The sequence below is a fragment of the Carcharhinus amblyrhynchos genome, chromosome 1 (genome assembly GCF_965287045.1).
Source record: "Carcharhinus amblyrhynchos chromosome 1, sCarAmb.v2.hapA, whole genome shotgun sequence".
Classification (NCBI taxonomy): domain Eukaryota; kingdom Metazoa; phylum Chordata; class Chondrichthyes; order Carcharhiniformes; family Carcharhinidae; genus Carcharhinus; species Carcharhinus amblyrhynchos.
Window position 1 is genome coordinate 174433145 of NC_137324.1, and position 22461 is coordinate 174455605.

General features: G+C 44.6%; 1 protein-coding gene across 1 annotated transcript in view; it reads left to right on the plus strand.

Annotated features, from left to right (window-relative positions):
- Positions 1–22461, plus strand: part of grid2 (glutamate receptor, ionotropic, delta 2) — a 956474-nt gene that overhangs the window by 780086 nt on the left and 153927 nt on the right. Inside the window, exons 9-11 of the mRNA XM_080200204.1 lie at positions 1600–1701; positions 9631–9828; positions 18704–19016. Coding sequence (XP_080056330.1) covers positions 1600–1701; positions 9631–9828; positions 18704–19016 — 613 coding nt within the window. The remainder of the gene's footprint in view (positions 1–1599; positions 1702–9630; positions 9829–18703; positions 19017–22461) is intronic.

Below are 22461 nucleotides of genomic sequence, written 5' to 3' on the forward strand. Positions count from 1 at the left end.
TAAAATAATCTGGACACATATGGTGCCAGCTATGTCACAAAGGGTGCACTTGATAAATTAAGTGGCCTGTTCCACTTCCAATATCTGAGTATTGGCGAGGCAATGTTTCTGTACGTTTTCCTTTGGTATTCTGCCAGTTACAGGAATATGAGAATGATTGAAGAGATGGAGAGATTCAGTAATAAGGAGTTATTGTATAAATTGGGCATATTTCCAATGGAAAGGAAAAGATTGAGAGGTGACATGATTGCTGTTTGGCAGGATTGTAAAGAGACTAAATAATTTGGGTCATGATAAGACACTTCACCTTGTCCAGAACAGTTCAACCAGAGGATAAAATGAACCTGTGGAAAGTAAGCAAATTCATGGAACAAGCTCCCCAGGGAGATGTGGAAAGAATACTGATTAAGAGGCAAACTAAATCGATTTCATCACAGAAAGAGCATATTGTGATGAGCTACATGAGTAATTTGAAAAGTGGCATGTGATGAATGTGACATGGCCTGGGAAGACACCTGACCTTGGAAAGATCTTCACTAAGATCTTCATCACTGCAGGTTTCTTCACCTCATGTCTGGGTCTGTTGTAGACTCATTGGTTGATTGATTGCAATGGATAGTCAACAACTCCATCATGATTGTGTGAGGGACTTTGATGGTCGAAAACAAACTGGACCATTTCACATCAAGCAACTGGTTCAGCAATAATGAGGGAGGCAGTGGCATTGTGGTATTGTCATTGCACTAGTACTCCAGAAACCCAGGGATATGCTCTGGGAACCTCTGTTGAAATCACACCATGGCAGGTGGTAAAATTTTAATTTAATAAAAATATGGGTTTAAAAGTCTAATGATGGAACTATTGCTGATTGTCATAAAAACCCATCTAGTTCACTAGTTACTTTAGGGAAGGAAATCTGCCGCTCTTACTTGGTCTGGCTAATATGTGACTCCAGAGCCACAGCAATGTGATTGACTCTTAAATGCCCTCTGGAGTTGAAAGGCGATTTGGAATGAGCAACAAATGCTGGCCCAGCGATGCCCACATCCAATAATTATTTTTATATTCCAAAGAAACGTAGGAATTGCGAGTACATACGTTAGGTGGATTGGCCATGCTAAATTGCCCCTTAGGCGCCCAAGGACATGTAGGTTAGATGGATTAGAACCTAGAACATAGAACAGTTCAGCACAGGAACAGGCCCTTCAGCCCGCGATGTTGTGTTGAATGTGATGCCAAATTAAACAAACCCTTTCTGCCTGCCTTTACTTCATATCCCTCCATTCCTTGCACCTTCATGTGCTTGTCTTAAATGCCCCTGTCGTATCTGCCTGCAACACCACCCTCGGCAGTGTGTTCCAGATAGATTTGCCGCGATAAATGCACGTGGTTATGGGGATTGGGCAATGGGTTTGTCTGGGTCGGGAGCTCATTTGGAGAGTCGATGCAGAGTCAATGGGCCAGATGGTCTTTTTCTGTGCTGTACGGATTCTATAGTCCTGCGTGTGAACGTCTATATGGCAGTATAAGGGATGATACAGAGAGATTCAATATCTGATTGAATAATCTCATAATAACCTGACCTTTCACCCCTCACAGCTTGCTACCTGGAACCCCGACACTGGGTTAAATGGATCTCTAACTGATAAAAAGCTGGAAAACAACATGCGCGGAGTGATGCTGCGGGTTGTAACACTGCCGGTAAGGGCACATTATCTTGTTCCTCTGCCTCATTTGTTTCCGAAAGGGCTGCTTTATTACGCTAATGGCTTATTGGCTGGTTAAGAAAAGACTGGATTACTGTGTGATCACAGTTTGACAAGTTTAATTCGAAGCTCTCTCTACCGAGGGTCAATTAGTTTGGGGGTTTTTAAGACGTCACAGTGATTAATCAAATGGATTCTCTCTTTTTGATATTTGTAAATCAGGCCTTGTTCGTCCTGTTACCCAACATGGCGGAGTTAACCATTTTGTAAATTATCTTTCTCTTCTCTGAGAGACAGAATGCGTATATTTCATTTAGAATTTGAGTTGCAGCCCATTGTTTTTAGGTCAGATTCTAGGGGTGACGTTTTCCAGGCCGCAGAGGGCAAGAAGGGTGGGAAAGTATCAGAAAATGTCTTCAGAGCCAGATGTGATCCCACATTCTGCTGGCTTTCCTCGGAGCAAGATCGAAGGAGAGTGAGGAATTCCTTGGGTCGGTAACTAAGAAGCCAGTAATGAGCTACTTTAACGCCAAATCCAGAATGGTCAGTTACTTCCCAGGGCTACCAAGCTGAGTGTGTGGCAGGAACAACTTCTTCAACGAAACTGACAAGCTGGGAAGGCTTTGATCAATTACACTGAAGAGCTCCAACCATGGTCAGGTGATGAACTTCTGTTCAAAGCACTTCTCTCAGTGACAGTAGCTTTCACAACAGGACAGATGATTCCCAACATCTTGTAATTTCCCACTGCCAGCTTCAGCATGGGAGCATGTTCTGCTCTACTTTCCATCTCTGTTGAGGGTCAGGCACAGAGGCCACAAGAGAGATCCTTCCCTAAAAGACATCAATGAACCAGATGGGTCTTTATGACAATCGACAGTCGTTTCATGGTCATCATTAGAACTTTAATTCAACACGTCCTGCCCACCACAGGAATCATTGTCATTCAGGGCGGGACAAGGACCATGCACAGGTCTGTTGACCTCAGATGGGATTTTCCAACCTTGGGAGCACATGCAGCTGGAAAATCCTGTCCAAAGACTCTTAATTCCAAATAATTCCAGCCTACTCCTATTCCTATTACTTATGGCCTTATCATGACCTCAGTTTAGAGATATCCAATTGGACCTGGGGCTGTGAGAAGACACTATGAAGATGGACATTCTGGGGACCAATGGTAGGATCCTGATAAGACTATAAAACCATAAGACATAGGAGCAGAATTAGACCATTAGGCCCATCGAGTCTGCTCCATCATTCAATCATGGCTGATATTTTTCTCTACCTTTCCCCATTCTTCTACCTTTTCCCCATAACCCCTGATCCCCTTATTAATCAAGAACCTATCTATGTCTTAAAGACACTCAATGACTTGGCATCCACAGCCCTCTGTGGCAAAGAGTTTCACAGATTCACCATTCTCTGGCTGAAGAAATTCCTCCTCATCTCTGTTTTCAAGGATCGTCCTTTTAGTCTGAGGTTGTACCCTCTGGTTCTAGTTTTTCCTACTAGTGGAAACATGCTCTCCACATCCATTCTCTCCAGGCCTTGCAGTATCCTGTAAGTTTCATAAGATCCCCCCTCATCCTTCTAAACTCCAACGAGTACAGACCCAGAGTCCTCAACCATTCCTCATATGACAAGCTCTTCATTCCAGAGATCATTCTTGTGAAGCTCCTCTGGACCCTTTCCAAGGCCAGCACATCCTTCCTTAGATATGGGGCGATCAGGGCAGGAGGCCATGTAATGAAACCTCCAGTAATACGGTCAAACAGAGTCCACATTCCCACTAGAAACACGAGGAAGGAAGGCTTGCTATGTCTGCTATATGCAGCAAAAGGAGAGTACAAAGAGCTTTTTTATAAATTCTACTTGTTGCTGTTGTTCAGTGGAGTGTTTTGCACTTAACCACCTCAAGCTGAAATTGCTTTCTGAGCATAAATTGCTTTGTTTCAATAAGGTTTCTCTGTCTATCAAAGAAATGGCTCGTCCATTTAGACTTATTAATCATCTTTTTTTGTGTAAGTGTCTGAGTTCAGCATTTAAAGTGCTGATGGAACAAAGCGATATGTGTCTATCACAGGACATGTTGGTACACTTTCCACCTGGCACAGAAACTACTGACACAATTCAATTTCCTGCCTACCATAATAAGTGTGGCACAGGAAATAATTTTGCAGCAAAGCATTGCTCCAACAAAGTCCCTGGGGATGATATCCCTTCACACTGTTGCGATGAAATGAGAAACTAGTCTTTATGTTTGGTGTTTTCTTGATACTTGCTCCAAAAACCAATTCAATTTCAAATTGAATCCAATTCTTAATCCCTACACAATCCTAGCTATCAAGAAAAGGCTTTTTTTTTAATGCATTCATTTGTGAGACATGGGTGTCGCTGGCTGGGCCAGCATTTATTGCCCATCCCCAGCCAGAGTGACACAGTGGCACAGTGATTAGCACTGCTGCCTCGCAGCGCCAGGGAACTGGATTCGATTCCCGGCTTGGGTCACTGTCTGCGTGGAGTTTGCACATTCGCCCCGCGTCTGCGTCGATTTCCTCTGGTTTCCTCCCACAGTCTGAAAGACGTGCAGGTTAGGTGGATTGGCCAAGCTAAATTGCCCTTTAGTGTCAGGGGGACCAGCTACGGTGAATGGAAGAGGTTATGGGGATAGGGCCTGAGTAGGATTCTGGTCGGTGTGACATGCACAGTGGCCCACACTGATGAGCATTATGCTTCGGCCTCTCCAACGGGCTCAGGCCGACAGACTAAGGACACCCAAAAAATGGTTGGGAAAATCTCCCTTTTTTTGGGCATTGGGCACTTTGTTTTTTTTGGGGGAGAATCGCTCTCATTGAGCCTGTTTTCCTCAGAGAAAACAAGGCTGAGAGGAGGTTTGATAGATGTATTCAAGATCCTGAGAGGTATAGACAGGGTAAGTGGAGAGAAATTGAGTTCACACAAGATTACATCGAGAACTAGAGGGCACAGGTTCAAAGTAAAGGGCAAAAGGAATAAAAGCATTGTGAGGAAAAATCTTTTTTCACCCAGAGGATGGTTGAAGCCTGGAACAAACTTCCTCAGTGGGTGGTGAGAACAGGTTCGATCAAGGTATTCAAAAACCAGTTGGATTGCTGTCTAAAAAGCAAGAATGTATACGGGTTACAAAGAAAAGGCAGGGGAATAGAACTAGGTAACTTGCCCTTTCAGGGAGCCAGTACAAACTTGATAGGCTGAATGGCCTCCACCTGCACTGTGAAGATTGAAGCTCTCTCAACCTCGCTCTTGATGCCAGTAATTTGGTATGAATTGTCACTCAGTCTGGCTGGTATACTTGCGAGGAGCCACTCTCAGTTCGGGACTGAGGCACATTGTTGGGTTGAAGTAAAATGGGGTGGCACAGCAGCACAGGGCTGCCTCACAGCGCCAGGGACCCGAGTTCGATTCCCGGCTTGTGTGGAGTTTGCACATTCTCCCCGTGTCTGCGCGGGTTTCCTCCAGGTACTCCAGTTTCCTCCCATATTCTGAAGGATGTGCTGGTTCGGTGAATTGACCCAAACAGGCACCGGACAGTGGCAACTAGGGGAATTTCACAGTAACTTCATTGCAATGTTAATGTAAGCCTTACTTGTGACTAATAAGTAAACTTTGACTTCAAAAAGCTTCACTCAGATTCATAGAATTCCTACAGTGCAGAAGGAGGCCATTCAGTCCATCAAGTCTGCACTGACAACAATCCCATCCCAGGCCCTATCCCACACATTTAACCTGCTAAATCCCTGAACCTACACATCGTACAACACTAAGGGGCAATTTTGCATGGCCTGTCAATCTGACTCACTCATCTTTGGAGTGCGGGAGGAAACCGAAGCAGCCAGAGGAAACTGACACAGACAAAAGGAGAACGTGCAAACTCCACACAGTGACCCGTGACCAGAATTGAACCTGGATTCCTAGAGCTGTGAGACAGCAGTGCCACTGTTCCACCTCGGTTATGGCTATTCTGGCTGTATTATAACCGACCCAAGTTTAGTGCTCACAATCGGAGCCTGAAATTGAAAGATTTTCACACCACATCATTTGCTTACCTCACCCTCAATACTCACAAAAGAAGAAACTGACGTTAAGAGGTAAACTTCCACTTGTGGTCAATATCGTTGCTGGTTTATCGAGGTCAGGAATCAGTGCTAAAGATGGCAAATCAATCCCCTGCAATAAACATGGGTTATCAGTCTTCAAAACCAGTCTCATCTGTCACGAACGTGTATGTGAAGCTGATAAGCTTATTTAGTGGGATGCATACACTTAACCTGAGAACATGGTCATTATTCACTGAGGCGCACTGTGAGCATGTTGTCAATAATTTGAGCTCGGAGCCACTAACTCCAGCAAGACGTTTGCAGTGTGCGATTGTGTGTTATCTGTAACTTCATGCCTTCCTTTTATAATGGGATGCTGCCCATTTCAATTAAAGATTGCCAAAGTGTTTATACTAAGGTCGGCATGGCCTGGTTACATTTACTGTTTCTGAGCTTATACACCCGCGTTGTAGTCACTGGGTGTTATAACTCCGTCATCACCTTCCTTTGCTACTCCTGGCATTGTCTGGAGGGCTGTTTGCTCTCTGGGGGTGCGAAAGGTTTGACTGGGGGGCGGCTCGCTGGAATAGGATCGACCCCTCGACTAGCCATCATTTACCAACATCTCAAAGATGGCTTCACAGAATTTGGGTGCCCTGTCTGCCCTTAACCCAACTCTGTGTTTATTCACCAGAGGGTAAGACTGAACCAGTTCTGGCTCTTTTCTCTAGGGAAATCTGAGCATTGGCCTATTTGAGATCTTTAAAATTATGGAGCAGGTTTGATAGGGTAGCCACAGAGAAGATGTGCCCATTTATATGGAAGTTCAGAGCAATAAACATAAGATAGCAATAAATCTACTCCCCCCACTACCCACCAACAGGCTGGAACTGAGGTTAAAGAGAAAATGCTGGAAAATCTCAGTCAAGACAAAGGGTCATCTGAACTCGTAGCATCACCTCTTTTCTCTCCTTACAGATACTGCCAGACCTGCTGAGATTTTCCAGCATTTTCTCTTTTGGTTTCAGATTCCGGCATCCGCTGTAATTTGCTTTGATTGATATGGAACTGAGGTTACCCCATCGAGGAGTGAGGGACAGTTTGGAGTTGAGGTTATCCTATCTGGGAGCGAGGGACAGGTTTCTGTCAATGGCTCTTGATTGGGTAGCAGTGGAGAGTGAGATGTCATGATCTAAACCGTGCTGTTGCTTATCGGGTCAGCGGAGAACGAGAGCAGCCATTAAAAAGAAAAAAAATGGGAGGTCAGAGGAAAACTAAATAAATGGAGTGGAGTTGAGTGAATTTTCCAGAGCAGCTATTAATAATCAATCAAACTAGACTAGTGATGGTCAAACGAGTGATCCTCCAGCACACTGACAGTTTGAAAATTCACAATTGGTCCGTGGAGACTGATTGGGCTAAATGCAATCTAAATCACTTGCCAACTTCAATTGGCAGCAAGACAACTGTAGCATTTAATAAGTTTATTCATTCCCTAAGGAAGACTTGTTGATGGCAGTGTGACAAATGTGTCACGGCACAAGAAAGCTGGAGTATTCTTAGAACACTTAGCAAAGTATTATGGAGATCCCCGCAATAAAGTCTCTCTGTTGCATGGGGGTTTCAAACTTCTGCCTTCATGAGCCTCCCTATGCAAGAGGTTAATTTTCTACATTGCAATGGGGACATTGAGAAATTTTTCAAGGTGACACTCCATCCTAAATAGGCCGATTGTCAACAGTGTGAACTAGCAGAGGTTGCCCCAGCAAAAGTCCCATTAATTCCCCAATGTCTTAAGTTGATAACACCAACATATCTTCAGGAGCTGATTTAAGATTGGTCCACTGACTAGAATGCAACGGTGAAGAAAGAAACTGTCCTCCCTAAATCTCTCATCCTACAAGAGCCAAATAAAGGCAAATCAATGAATAAGGAAAGGTTGGAAGCAAAAATGAATCCTAACTGCCTTGGCTTCATTGCATTGGACTTTAACATGTCAATGGCTAAAAATGTGGAGACACCATGGACCTGATTTTCCAAAAAAAAACTTAATGCCCAATGGATGGAAAAATTAAAGTTTTTCCCACCTATTTTTTGAGTGAGCTGAGTGAAATGAGTTTACAGCACTCTGTGAATCATCAAAGTTGTCAGCGAATTTACACCGGTAGGGGTGTGGCAGGCCCAAACTGGCCAAAGAGGCTGGCATTGGACTGCTGAGGGTGCCATTGCGCACGTGCCGATTTCCCAGGCTGGCTGAATACATGAAAATCTATATTTCCATTTTGAAATCACACTGTACCCTAGCTTATTATGCCTGCTGGATGTCGGTCGCTATTTCCATTTTTGGTCCCCCAGTAACATTTCCCAGCCCGTTGTGCTACCTGAGCAGCAGAGCAGGCTGGGAAAATCGTGCTCCATAATCCTATCAATACTTCAAAAAGAAAGCCAACCCTCACCATCTAAAGGGCAACCAGAGATGGGCAGTAAATGCCAAATCTGCCAGCAAAATTCATATCTTGAGGATGAGTAAAAATGTTAAAAGTTAATTCAGAATCAAAATCCTGTGAATGTTGGAAATCTGAAATAAAAATTGCCAGGAATACTCAACAGTTCAGGCAGTGAAAAGGATTAACATTTCAAATCAATGATGTTTAATCGGAACATGAGCTTGGCTCCATGGATACTGGCTGCTAACAGTGGCTTATGCTCAAGGCCCATGTTCATGTGTAAGACCAGGCGATGATAGTATTGCCAAGCTTTCTACAATGGGAGGCACCCCTGTCAAACCAAGATCTGTCTTCATCTTCACACACTTTCCACCAGTGATCTCTGGGTGGTGATGGTAAGCGGGCAATCCTGCTTGATCTTTCTTGCCATCCTTGGTGGACTAAGCCTAGTGAGAGTGGCACGGTGACACAGTGGTTAGCACCGCTGCCTCACAGTGCCAGCCACTCGAGTTCAACTCCAGCCTCGGGTGACTGTCTGTGTGGAGTCTGCATGTTCTCCCGGTGTCTGTGTGGGTTTCCTCCAGATGCTTTGGTTTCTCATTCAGTCCAAAGATGTGCGGGTTAGATTGATTAGCCATGATAAGTTGCCCCGTAGTGTCAGGGGGATTAGGATTGTAAATATGAGGGGTCATGGGAAGGGGACTTGGGAGGGATTGTTGTCGGTGAAGGCTTGATGGCCTCTTTCTGCCCTGTAGATTCTATGAGACAGGGAAATGAGCTTAAAGCAGGAACCAAACTTGTGATATTTCTGGAAGAGAAGACCTAGAAACTTGAGTCAGAAATCCCAGTGCTGGATTGAGGGAGTGATGATTTTCTTTGTTAGGGATTATGCTGTTCAGTTTTTGATCTTTTACTTTTAGGATCAGTAGCTATGGATTCTGTTGTATTGTTAATTTATTGTGAACTCATTACTATTAGGTTATTCAGTATTATCATGCAGTTGATTACCAGAACATTTGTAAGGCTATCAATACAATAGGATTGATTCACTGATTGTATGATTCTCGTGGGCAAACTTACTCAGAGGTTTATTAAGTTGGGATTGCACTGTGGTAGCCCTCTCGCTGACTCATATATCTTTCAAACAGAGTTTCCCACAGGGAACACCTGGCAAGTAACTGCATCACTATATCACAATGACTAGATGTGCTTCGCAAGGCTGGTTTTGTGAGCCAACACTCCCAACAGGAGTGGCATTTAAAGTGAATGTATTAGAAGCAGACAACTCCTCATTACTCACAGCAGAAATAATCCTCAGACTTCTTCAAACCTCATGAGTCAGAATTGTTCCAAAATGCCACTGACAAACACTTGACCCTGCCAAAACCTTTTCTCTTTCAGGAGGAACCTTTTGTTATGGTGTCTGAAAACGTACTCGGAAGAACAAAGAAATACTATGGATTCTCAATCGATGTCTTGGATGCCTTGTCCAATTATCTGGGCTTCAAGTATGAAATCTACGTGGCTCCTGATCACAAGTTTGGAAGTCAGCAGCCTGATGGAAACTGGAATGGACTGATTGGAGAACTCGCCTTCAAGGTCTGTCTCTTGTATTGTTCCAGAGTCTGGTTTGTGCTTCTTTTTATTATTGCAACTTGCAGTTGAGAAAATAAGCAAACCTTCCTACCTGGTAAGGTGGCACAGTACCATTGGGTTAGGCCACTCACATTTCACAGTTGCCTGTCATACCAGTGGAATGGTAATGACCGATGGAATGGTAGTAACAAGCAACTTTCACTACCCACATTCTCTTTCTACACCTTACAGTTTGTGAATAAAGGCAAGCTAGTTCAGTTTGACATGAGGTTATTGTTTCTAGTCTGATCCCAAGCGAGTTGGTGAATTCTGAAACTCTACACTAATTTTTTTTTTGATATTAGGTTTGTTCACAGAATGCAGCATTATATGTATCTGATTCTTACCTACTAACCCAGTGATTTCTTTTATATTCATTGTGGGACATGGGCATCACTGGCTGGCCAGCATTTATTGCCCATCACTCGTTGCCCAAGGGCAGTTGAGAGTCGATCACATTGCTGTGGCTCTGGAATCACATGTAGGCCAGACCAGGTAATGATGGCAGATTTCCTTCCCTAAGGCATGTTAGATTTTCCCAACAATCGACAATGGTTTCATGGTCATCGACAGATTCTTAATTCCGGATATTTTTTATTCAATTCAAATTCTACCAGCTGCCACAGTGGGATTCGAACCCGGGTCCCCATAAAATTAGTTAAGTTTCTGGATTAATAGTCTAGCGATAATACCTCAAGGCTATTGTCTACTCTCTAGCAGTCTCTAGTTATAAGTACTCAAAGTACTTAATTAAACAATGCCTTTGATCTGTGTATCTTAACAACGCAATCATCATACCATTGACAATGCTTGTATCACCACTATGTTACTGGACAGATAACCTTAAGGGCCAGGACTAATGCCCCACTGAATTTGAGTTCAAATCCCCCAAATGGTAGTTTGAGAATTTCAACGCCATTCTGAAAGGAAATCTGGAAATTAAATAAACCAAGGCAGCACGGTGGCACAGTGCTTAGCGCTGCTGCCTCACGGCACCAGGGACCTGGGTTCAATTCCCGGCTTGGGTCACTGCTGTGTGGAGTCTGTATGTTCTTATCGTGTCTGTGTGGGTTTCCTCCGGTTGCTCCAGTTTCCTCCCACAGTCTGAAAGACGTGCTGGTTTGGGTGCATTGACCCGAACAGGCACCGGAGTAGGGGAATTTCACAGTAACTTCATTGCAGTGTTAATGTAAGCCTTACTTGTGAGTAATAAATAAACTTTAAAAGTTGATATCAGTAAAAGTGATCAAAAGGTGTTAGTTATTGTATAAAATCCAACTGGTTCACTCAAGAAGGAAACCTTCCATCCTTCCAACCTTGCCTAATATGTGATTTCAATCCCACACCAAATGTGCACGCTGCCTAACGGTCTATGCAAGCCAGTTTGTTGTATCATAGTCCTTAGATTCAAGAGCACAGACCATTTTCATCTTTGCAGGACATGGCAATAAATTCCTGACTTGTCAAAGATTCCTACATGCTAAGAATGAATGAAGAGTGAACCAAGCAACTCCTGGTAGGTGAAGGTGCAAACTACCCATAATTTAAGAGATGATCATAGAATCCCTATAGTGCAGAAGGAGGCCATCGCACCAGCACCAACATCTATCCCACCTTATCCCCGTAACCCCATGTATTTACCCTGCTGGGGCAGCATGGTGGCACAGTAGTCAGCACTGCTGCCTCACAGCGCCAAGGACTCAGGTTCAATTCACATCTTGGGTCACTGTCTGTGAGGAGTCTGCATGTTCTCCCCATGTCTGTGTGGGTTTCCTCCAGGTGCTCCGGTTTCCTCCCACTGTCTGAAAGACGTGCTGGTGAGATACATTGGCCATGCTAAATTCTCCCTCAGTGCACCCTGACAGGTGCCGGAGAGTGACGACTATGGGATTTTCACAGTAACTTCATTGTAGTGTTAATGTCAGCCAACTTGTAACACTAATAAATAAACAACTAATTCCCCCTGTCATTAAGGGGCAATTTACCATGACCAATCAACCTAACCTGCACATCTTCAGGAGTGCAGGAAAAAACACATGCAGATAAGAAGTAAATTTAAAGTTTACTTATTAGTTATAAGTAGGCTTATGTTCACACTGCAATGAAGTTACTGTGAAAGTCCTCAAGTCGCCACACTCTGGCACCTACTCAGATACACTGAAGGAAAATTTAGCATGGCCAATGCATTTAGAACATAGAACATTACAGCACAAACAGGCCCTTTGGCCCACGAGTTGCGCCGATCACATTTAACCAGCATGTCTTTTGGACTGTGGGAGGAAACCAGAGCACCCAGAGGAAACCCATGCAGTCACGGGAAGAACATGCAGACTCCAAACATGTGACCCAAGCCAGGAATTGAACCCAGGTCCCTGGCACTGCGAGGCAGCAATGCTAACCACTGGCGCCACCGTAGCGCTGAGGAGAAACTACAAACTCCACACAGGCAAATATCCAACGTCAAAGTCAAATCCGTTCCCTGGAACTGTGAGGTGGCAGTGCTAATCCACCCTGCCGCTACGAGAACATTTTACTCTGAGGGAGTGGAGAACATTGTTTAGGGTTCAGGCATGGTCGTGTGGTGGATATTTGAACTGTGCAGTTGAATTTTCTGCTCCCAGCCAGATGTGCTGCTTGACGGGAAGCGGGAACAAGCAGTCAGCGCACCTGGTCGTTGACAATGTGTGAAGGTCAGCGTGCCTCCACTCACAGCCGTCTTCATTGTCCGTCAAGATCACCAAGCACTCAGGACTTTCCTGAGTCCCACACACTGACCTTCAAGTCAGGTTGCTCAGCCTGCTCTCTGGTTGAGTGAAGCTCTGTGCTGGGATCACTAATGTATGTTCCTCAGAAGCCCTGGCTATCTCTGGCCTGGGTACGTTTGATCCTGGCACTAGGTGATCACAAGTCCCAGTTCTTTCTTTCTGTGTAAATGTCAAGCGTTGTTTGGTCTGGCTACAAAAGCAGCTTTGAAGGTTCTAGACTAACTGTCGCTCAACTGTCTGCTATTGCCACGGAGCTGTTTTAATTATTCATGGTACTTGGAGTAAAAAAACTTTTTATTCCTTTGGGACACCAAGTTTTCCCAGAGGAAAATCATGAAATATGCATTAAGAAAAAAAGGCTGCTTCAGAATACTTCAAATGAGGCTATCTATCTATTTCCCTGAACACTTCATTTCCCTCACTAATCAAACCAAAGTCTCGCATCTTCATCTGTTGTACATAGATAAAAATAATTCCGCTGCCAGGGATGGGCTGGACATACGCACTTAATGGGCACAAGTACCACAAGAAAACAGTGAGATAAAAACAAAGTACCACGGATGCTGGAATCTGAAGCAAAAACAGAAGATGCTGGAAAATCTCAGTAGATCTGACAGCATCTGTGGAGAGAGAATAGAGCCAACGTTTCGAGTCTGGATGACCCTTGACACGTGCAGACTCCGCACAGATTGTGAGCCAAGCTGGGAATCGAACCTTGGTCCCTGGCGCTGTGTGACAGCAGTGCTAACTATGGTGCCCCCGTGCCGCTAATATCTGGTAGTGTTTTAGCCAGAGCCGTTTCCTTGGCAGTTTTTTTTTGGCAGTGGCTTTCCATTGCCTTCCTCTCTCAAGGACAGGCGAGGAGGTAGGCCCCTAGCCTGCCTCAGCTGGAACAGAATTCAAGCCCTGTGTTCTTGGCATTATTCTGAGCCACGCACCAGCCAACTTACCATCGGAGCTAAATGACCAGTCAGGGCTAGGCAATGGGAAACGCTTGGTGTCAGGTGGCCAATAATGCTTCTTGTTTTATGTTATATTCAACATGGTGATATATGGATCAAGTCAGTCATGAACTTTCACCTCAGCACAAAAGTCATAATTATTATAGAATCATAGAGGTTTGCAGCTTGGAAACAGGCCCTTCGGCCCAACTTGTCCAAAGCTAGTCCCAATTGTCCATATTTGGCCCATACTCATCTTACCAATATAACTGTCTAAATTCTTTTTAAAAGACAAAATTGTACCCGCCTCTACTACTACTACTTCTGGCAGCTTGTTCCAGACATTCACCATCTTCTGTGTGAAAAAATTGCCCCTCTGGACCCTTTTGTATCTTCCCCCTCTCATCTTAAACCTATACCCTTTAGTTTTAGTCTCCCCTATGTCCCTTATTACTTTATAGACCTCTATGAGATCACCCCTAAGCATCCTACACTCCACAGAAAGAAGCCCCAGTCTATCCAACCTCTCCTTATAACTCAAACTATCAAATCCCAGTAGCATCCTAGTAAACTTCTTCTGCACTCTTTCTAGTTTAATAATATCCTTTGTATAATAGGTTTAAGGTGAGAGGGGAGAGGTACAAAAGGGTCCAGGGGGGCAATTTTTCCACGCAGATACTGGTGAGTCTCTGAAACAAGCTGCCAGAGACAGTAGCAGACGTGGGTACAATTTTGTCTTGAGAAGTGTTTAGACAGTAACATGGGTAAGATGGGTGTGGAGGGATAATGGCCAAATGGGGGCAATTGGAATTAGCTCAGTGGTTAAAAAAAAGAGGCAGCATGGACAAGTTGGGCCGAAGGGCCTGCTTCCATGCTGTAAACCTCTATGACTCTACCCCTGCTTCTAGTTTCTATGTTTCAATGTGGAGTTAAGGTGACAGGCAGATCAGCCATGACCTCATTCAAGGCATAACAGGCTCCTTCCATCTGATCCAGTTTACGAATTTGACCTGTTTGGCACCGCCAAGCTTAAAATATTTGAAAAGTCGTGACACGCACGTTGAAAAGAGGCTGGCTTAAAACCAGCACAGAAAGATCCCAGCATGGTTTAAATCCCACCAGTAAAAAACACTGCCTGTTCCCCAATCCAAGGCTTCAGAATGGTAAACTGTCCTTTTGGAAAACTGGATTGTCCTTGCACAATCAAACACAGCACTTTCACGAAAGTACGTTTCCCGAACTCACCAGCCACTCCACATTTTTACTTCGCGTAGATTCCCTACGGCACTATTTTGTGGCACCTATTTTCACAAAAGATTTTCTGGGGCAGATTGATCTGGGAGAACTTGTTCAATTTGGTGCCAGTGTGACCCAGCATGCAGCATTTTGTTACATCAGAAAAATCTTTGTTGAGACCGATAATCTTTTAATCGTTAAAATCTCTTATCTTGAGAAAAGCTTGAGGGATTAACCTATGAGATACGGGCCCTTTGGAGTTCAATCTGTTCATTTTGGTGAGCGAGCAATAGAAGCAGAAATCAATTTAAGATAAGTTCTTTTGATGTATATTTGAGATATCTTAACCTCTTCCAGATTCATTTAAGCTGCAGAAGTAGGAAAAAGAGGAGGCCATTCAGCCCTTGGTTCTGCTTGGCATTCCATGTGATCGTGGCTGATCTGTACCTCATTTATTCTTCCTAACTCCATATATTACAACGGGATGGCACGGTAACACAGTGGCTAGCACTGCTGTTTCACAGCACCAGGGACCTGGGTTCAATTCCAGCCTTGGGTCACTGTCTGAGTGGAGTTTGCACGTTCTCTCTGTGTCTGCGTGGGCTTCCTCCGGGTGCTCCCGTTTCTTCCCACACTCTGAAAGACGCGCTGATTAGGTGCATTGAACCGAACAGATGCTGGACTGTGGCGACTAGGCGAATTTCACAGTAACTTCATTGCAATGTTAATGTAAGCCTTACTTGTAAAGAAACTTTAACTTTACCCTTTAGCTGTTAAGGGATACAGGGCAAAGATAGGTATGTGGAGTTAAGGGGACAGATCAGCCATGACCTCATTAAATGGAGTAAAAAGACTTGAGTTTCTAAGTGGCCTCCTCCGGTTCCAATGTGTTCTCTTATCTGATAAAATATTGCCAATCTTGGGTGGCACAATAGTTATTACTTCTGCCTCACAGTGCCAGGGACTCAGGTTCAATTGCCAGCATGGGTCACTGTCTGTGTTGAGGCTGAACATTTTCCCCGTGTCTGCATGCATTTCCTCCAGAAACTCCGGTTTCTTCCCACAGTCTGAAAGATGTTGCTGGTTAGGTACATTGACCATGCTAAATTCTCCCTCAGTGTACCCGAACAGGTGCCAGAGTGTGGTAACTAGGGTATTTTCACAGTAACGTCATTGCAGTGTTGATGTAAGCCTACTTGTGACTAATAAGTAAACTTCAAACTCAGCAGAAATGTCAAAGGCGGGGATGGATTCAAAGTAAATCGTTACTTGGTAGTCAAAAACTTTCAGTCAAACCTTTTCTTTTCGCATTCAAATGGACAGACACAAGAATGGCAAATTTCAAATAATCACGGCAATTTATACCACAGGAGAAAGGGATACTGATTTGTTTGACAAGGATTGGTTGTGGCATTGCTATGAGAAAGTAATGAGGAACTACAAATAGTTTGGGACTGTGTAATTCCTTGTTGCTTTCTCCATGGCAATGCCTCACCAAACAGAGTTGAATTGCCAACAAACTAGCACCCTTTTCTCCTATAGTATAAACTGTTGTGAATGCCTGAAACTTGGCATTCTGGCATTTGTCCAGATATCTTGCAGTTTGCGCAAAATATCTCTTTCTAGCAATGTTCAAGATTTAATGCAATAGGTAGGAGGATTAGCAGGGAGATGAGAGAATTATTTTTCATGCAGTGAGTGGTGGAGACCTAGAACTCACTGCCCGAAAGCATGAAAGTGTCAGAAACACTTCATTGAGTCATAGTGCAGAAGGAGATCATATGGCCCATCGAGACTCACCGACAACAATCCCACCAAGACCATACCCCTCTGTAACCCACACATTTACCCTGTTAATCCTCCTGACACTAAGCAGTAATTTAGCATGATCAATCCATCTAACCAGCACATCTTTGGACTGTGGGAGGAAATCGGAGCATCCGGAGGAAACCCGCGCAGATACAGGGAGAATGAGCAAACTCCAGACAGACAGTGACCCAAGCTAGGAATCGAACCCAGGTCCCTGGCGCTGTTAGGCAACATTGCTAACCACTGAGACACCTTGCCGCCCACTTGCCAGATTGAAAAGAAATACTTGAATATCTATTTGAAAACTGATGATCCGGTAGGGCTCTAGGTCAAATGCAGGTTGTTAGGGTTAGGTTGGGTAACTCTTCTTTCAACCAGCAATGACATGATGGGCCAAATAGCCTCTGACTATACTGAAACATTTCTGTGAATCAGTGGCTCTGGATAGCTTTCATGCTCTGGGTATTTTGGAAGAGAATTTTTGGGCTGTTGGAGGAAACCAGAGCACTTGAAGGAAATCCACGCAGACAGTGGGGAATCGAACCCAGGTCCCTGGCACTGTGAGGCAGCAGCGCTAACCACTGTGCCACCGTGCCGCCTCTGTGTCCCTTTTTAATCATTCATGGGACGTGGGCAACACTGGCTGGGCCAACATTTGTTGCCCATCTCTAATTGCCATTGAACTGTAGCTTGCTTAACCATTTCAATGGGCAGCGAAGAGTCAACCACATTGCTGTGGATCTGGAGTCAAAAGTACGATAAGGGCAGCAGAACAATCGCCAATGGTTCCAAGCTCATCATTCAACTTTTAATACCAGATTTTTTCATTGAATTCTAATTTCACCATCTGCTGTGGTGGGATTCAAATCCGGGTTCCCAGATCATCACCCAGAATCTCTGGATTACTAGCCCAGTGACAATATCACCGAGCCACAGTACCTCCCCAATACCTCCAATTCACCCTAATGCCTCAACGTGGTTCAAAATCACCATCAGTGCACCTAAACTTCCAAATTCACTTTTCTAAAATAAATATTTTCAAAGCCAGGTGAAAAATGGAAGGATCTCCATTATTTTTGAAAGGAAATGCCTTTCACACATAAATTATTTTCATGTTCAACTAATATAATGTGTTCCTTCCAGTGGTTACCTCAGTTCATTTGCAATTTAATTTGAGTTGCATTATTAATTACTTTATTACTCTGTTAAAGTACTTTTTGCATGATTAACTTTGTTGGTAAAGAAAATAAATAATACATTTAATGCATAGGTTGTTGGAAATAGTCAGCCAGCTTCATTCAAGAAACATGCAGGCATCATAATGAAACAGTTTCAGTTGTAAATTGAAGAGCTAATCATTAATTTTTAATACAAATCACCTTTGATTTTGTGCTGAGGTCAATGTGGGCCAGGGAATTGAATTAAGAATTGAATGGATAAAGTCTTCTTCTGCCTCGATTATAGAATTTTCAATCTTGTATTCAAATCTCTCCTTGACCTTGTTCCTCGCTACCACAGTAACATCCGAGATCTCGATGCTCTCCCAACTTTCCATCCCTCATATCCTTTGTCCCACTGCTGAGAGCCGTGCCTTCAGCTATCTCGGCCCTAAGGTCTAGGACTTGCTGAAACCGCTCAGCCTCTCAACATCTCTCATGCCATCTTTAAGATACTCCACAGGTACTCCACGGTGCCCACCGCATGGTCACATATCCTCAGGCCCGCTACTCCGCCTAGATGTAAAGATTTTCTTTGATAAAGCTGCCATGAAGCATCTTGGGATGTTTCACACAATGTTAAAGGCACTATACGAATGCAAGTTGTTGTTGTTGTTAGCAAGCGGACCGGAGAAAAGGATGGGGTGCAGGGTGTTGGTGGGGGGGGGGGGGGGTTGGTTGTAAAGGCTTAAGGCGGGATTTTCCGATCTGACTTGCCCCGAAACTGGAAAATCCCGCCCGAGATCAACGGACCTTTCCATGATCTGCCCCTTCCTCACTCCGATTCACTTGGTGGGTGGTGGACGGTAAAATTCGCACCTTAGTCTCTGTCGCTTACTTTTACTGACTCTTTCTCTCAATCCATTTGCAGAGAGCGGACGTGGGAATCTCAGCGTTGACCATCACGCCAGAGCGGGAGAGCGTCGTGGACTTCACCACCCGCTACATGGACTACTCGGTGGGATTCCTGCTGAAGAAGGCGGAGAAGACCGTCGACATGTTTGCCTGCCTGGCCCCTTTTGATTTCTCGCTGTGGGCGTGCATTGCTGGCACAGTGATACTGGTCGGCCTGTTGGTGTACCTGCTCAATTGGCTGAACCCTCCAAGGCTGCAAATGGGCTCCGTCACCTCCACGACCTTGTACAACTCCATGTGGTTCGTCTACGGCTCCTTCGTGCAACAAGGTAAGAGATCATTACATCGCAACTATATTCCTGTTGCCCATATTTGCTGCTGAATTGATTTTGATTTGATTTGATTTATTATTGAGGATTCTGGGTCCGTAATCGTTGGAGTTCAGAAGGGTGAGGGGGGACCTTATTGAAACTTATCGGATACTACGAGGATAGAGTGGACTTGGACAGGATGTTTCCACTCGTGGGAAAATCTAGAACCAGAGAGGGCACAACCTCAGGCTGAAGGAACAATCCTTTAAAACAGAGATGAGGAGGAATTTCTTCAACCAGAGAGTGGTGAATCTGTGGAACTCTTTGCCGCAGAAGGCTATGGAGGCCAGATCATTGAGTGTCTTTAAGACAGAGATAACAATGTTCTTGATTAATAAGGGGATCGGGGTTATGGGGAAAAGGCAGGAAAATGAGGGTGAGGAAAATATCAGCCATGATTGAATGGTGGAGCAGACTCGATGGGCCGAGTGGCCAATTCTGCTCCTATGTCTTACGGTCTTATAAGTTCACTCCTCTCCACAAAGTGTGGTTCTAGCCGATTGAATCATTTTGCATCTACTTTCATTCCAAGAATTACCTCAGTCTGTGCAAACATTTATCTTACCCTTAGCTAACAATATTCAGAGAATGTGAACATATAATATTCCTTTTTTCTCATTGTTTTATCTAAATCACCAATTGTCTGCACATCAACTCAGATTTGCACTTTATTTCCCCGAGGACATTTTCCAAAGTTGTGTTCAAAAAAAAGACAAAGGAATTGGAAATCTGATTTGAACGCAGCTGGAGAAAATAAATGCCTTTCTTTCTAGGCCAGTGGGTCCGTGTATGTTGGTGCTTTGTGATGTCCCGCACATTGCTGGAAACCCCTCACACTGGAATTCTTCCCGCTGACCCTTCAGCCGGGAATTTCCGTTGCGCCACTTGTTAAATCGCGCAGACTTGCTGATGCAAAATGAACAACTTAGTCTGGCGGATAAAGGAATATCGATGTGGTGTCTTTCACAACCTCATGATGTTCCGAGGTGGACTGAAAACTTCCATGTAACTTTTGCAGTCACTGTTCACAAACCGACAGCCAACTAGCACACAACAAGCTACAGGATATGATTAGACAATTAGTTTTTGTCTTGTAAATTGAAGGTTAAATATTCACGCGTAACAGCAGGACTGGCTCCACTGCTCTTCTTTGATATTGTAACATGGAGTCTGAGTGAGGCTATTTTTAATGTCTCGTCTGAAAGATGACACCACAAGCAATGCAGCACCCCTTCAGTAATCTGTCACGGAATCATAGAATCCCTACAATACAGAACAAGGCACCACCAACAATCCCACCCAGGTTCTATCCCCATAACCCCACTTATTTACCCTGCTAATCCCCCTGACAATAATGCCACAATTTTATCTCCCCGCCCACCACAGAATCGGAGTGGGCGATGGGCAGACAAAATATCGGTCCGTTGACCTCAGGTGGGATTTTACGGTTTCGGGGTGAGTGAGGCTGTAAAATTCCGCCCTAAGGAGCAATTTAGCATGGCAAATCCACCTAACCAGCGTATAGCTTTGGACTATGGGAGGAAACCGGAGCACCCAGAGGCAACCCTCACAGACACAGGGAGCATGTGCAAACTCTGCACAGACAGTTACCCAAGGCCGGAATCGAACCCAGGTCCCTGGTGTTGTGAGGCAGCAGTGCTAACCACTGTGCCACCCTGACGCTGGAGTTATCAGCCTAAATTTTTATTCTCAGGCGTCTGAAGTCGGATTAATCCCACAACCTGTGATTTAGAGGCAATAACAAATGCAAATGAAGAGAGGGCATTATTGTTATAGAAAGTGCCCAACAGGCCAACCACCTGCAGTTCTCCCTAAAGATAAAAACTATATTCATTGGTAGGTGTCATTGGTGAGGCCAACAATCTCACTCCCTGTCCTAAATCTTGCACATTTAATCAATCCTCCCCTCAACCATTGGCATTTCATACTTCCTTCCCTTCACCATTTCATGCACCCCTTAATCGCATCTATTGTAATGACAATTGGCCCAATTTATCAAGTCCTTCCTTGTCTTTGCATGGTTGCACAGTGATTAGCATTGCTATCTCACAGCACCAGTGACCCAGGTTCACTTTCCAGCCTTGGGTGACTGTGCAGGTGGAATCATAGATCATAGAATCTGTACAGTACAGAAGAAGGTTATTAGGCCCATTGAGTCTGCATCGACCACAATCTCACCCAGGCCCTATTTCTGTAATCCCACACATTTACCTTGCTAATCCTTCTGACACTAAGCTAATCAACCTGACCCGCACACTTTTGAGACTGTGGGAGGAAGCCGGAGCACCTGGAGGAAACCCACGCAAACACGGGGAGAACATGCAAACTCTACACAGACGGTGACCGAGGCCGGGATTGCACTTGGGCCCCGGCGCTGTGAGGCAGCAGTGCTAACCACTGTGCCACCGTGTTGCCCAATTTGCGCGTTCTCCCCATGTCTGCAGGGGTTTCCTCCGGGTGTTCCGGTTTCCTCAAATACTCCAAAGATGGGCAGGATTGGTCGGATAGGACCTGAATAAGGTGCTGAATCAGTGCAAACTCAGTGGGCCGAATGGTGCCCTTCTGCACTATAGGAATTCATTGATTCAGATCATTTCCTCATACCTCACTCACAGCGTAGCGAATCTGCAGGAAAACAATATGACTGAAAATACTAACCTTTAACTGACCCCTCTGCAATCACAGATTAAAAAATAATTCCCGTTGACAGGTTGGTTATATTTTGCTTTTGCTGCTTTCCCTGCAGTCAGTTGTGACGGGGTATTACCAATCAGACTTCTCAAAACCCACTGCGCTACCTGATCCGGACATTATTGGTGGCTATTAATTGTGTCTGGCAAATGTCACCGCGGCAGTGGAGACGACTTCAAACATTGTCAGAAATGTTTAAGATGTTTTTTGGGCTGAGAGTAATCATGTTCTGGTTCACTGAATCTCATTTCGAAATAGAATATTTTTCGGTGAAAATTGTGCTGCCTCTGACCACATTTGTATCTCCTTGGATCGTAGTAACTCCTTGGACAGAGATTTCTCAGTAACTCAACCCTGCAACTGAGGCCGCAGGCAGGACCTGCGCCCACATGGGCAGGTCTTGAGATCCTTTTCTCTTCTATCCCCTCTCCTCGGCTGATACTATTTCCCACTTTACTACAGCCCTTCAAAAATACTTCGTAGAATCCCTCCCGTGCAGAAGAGGCCATTCTGCCATCGAGTCTGCACCGATTCTCCTACAGAGCATCTTATCCCCCACCCCATCCTTATAGATTTCCCATGGCTATTCCACCTAACCTACACAGAGGAAATCTGTGCATACATGAGGAGAATGTGCAAATTCCACACAGACTGTTACCCGAGGCTGGAATTGAACCTGGTTTCCTGGAGC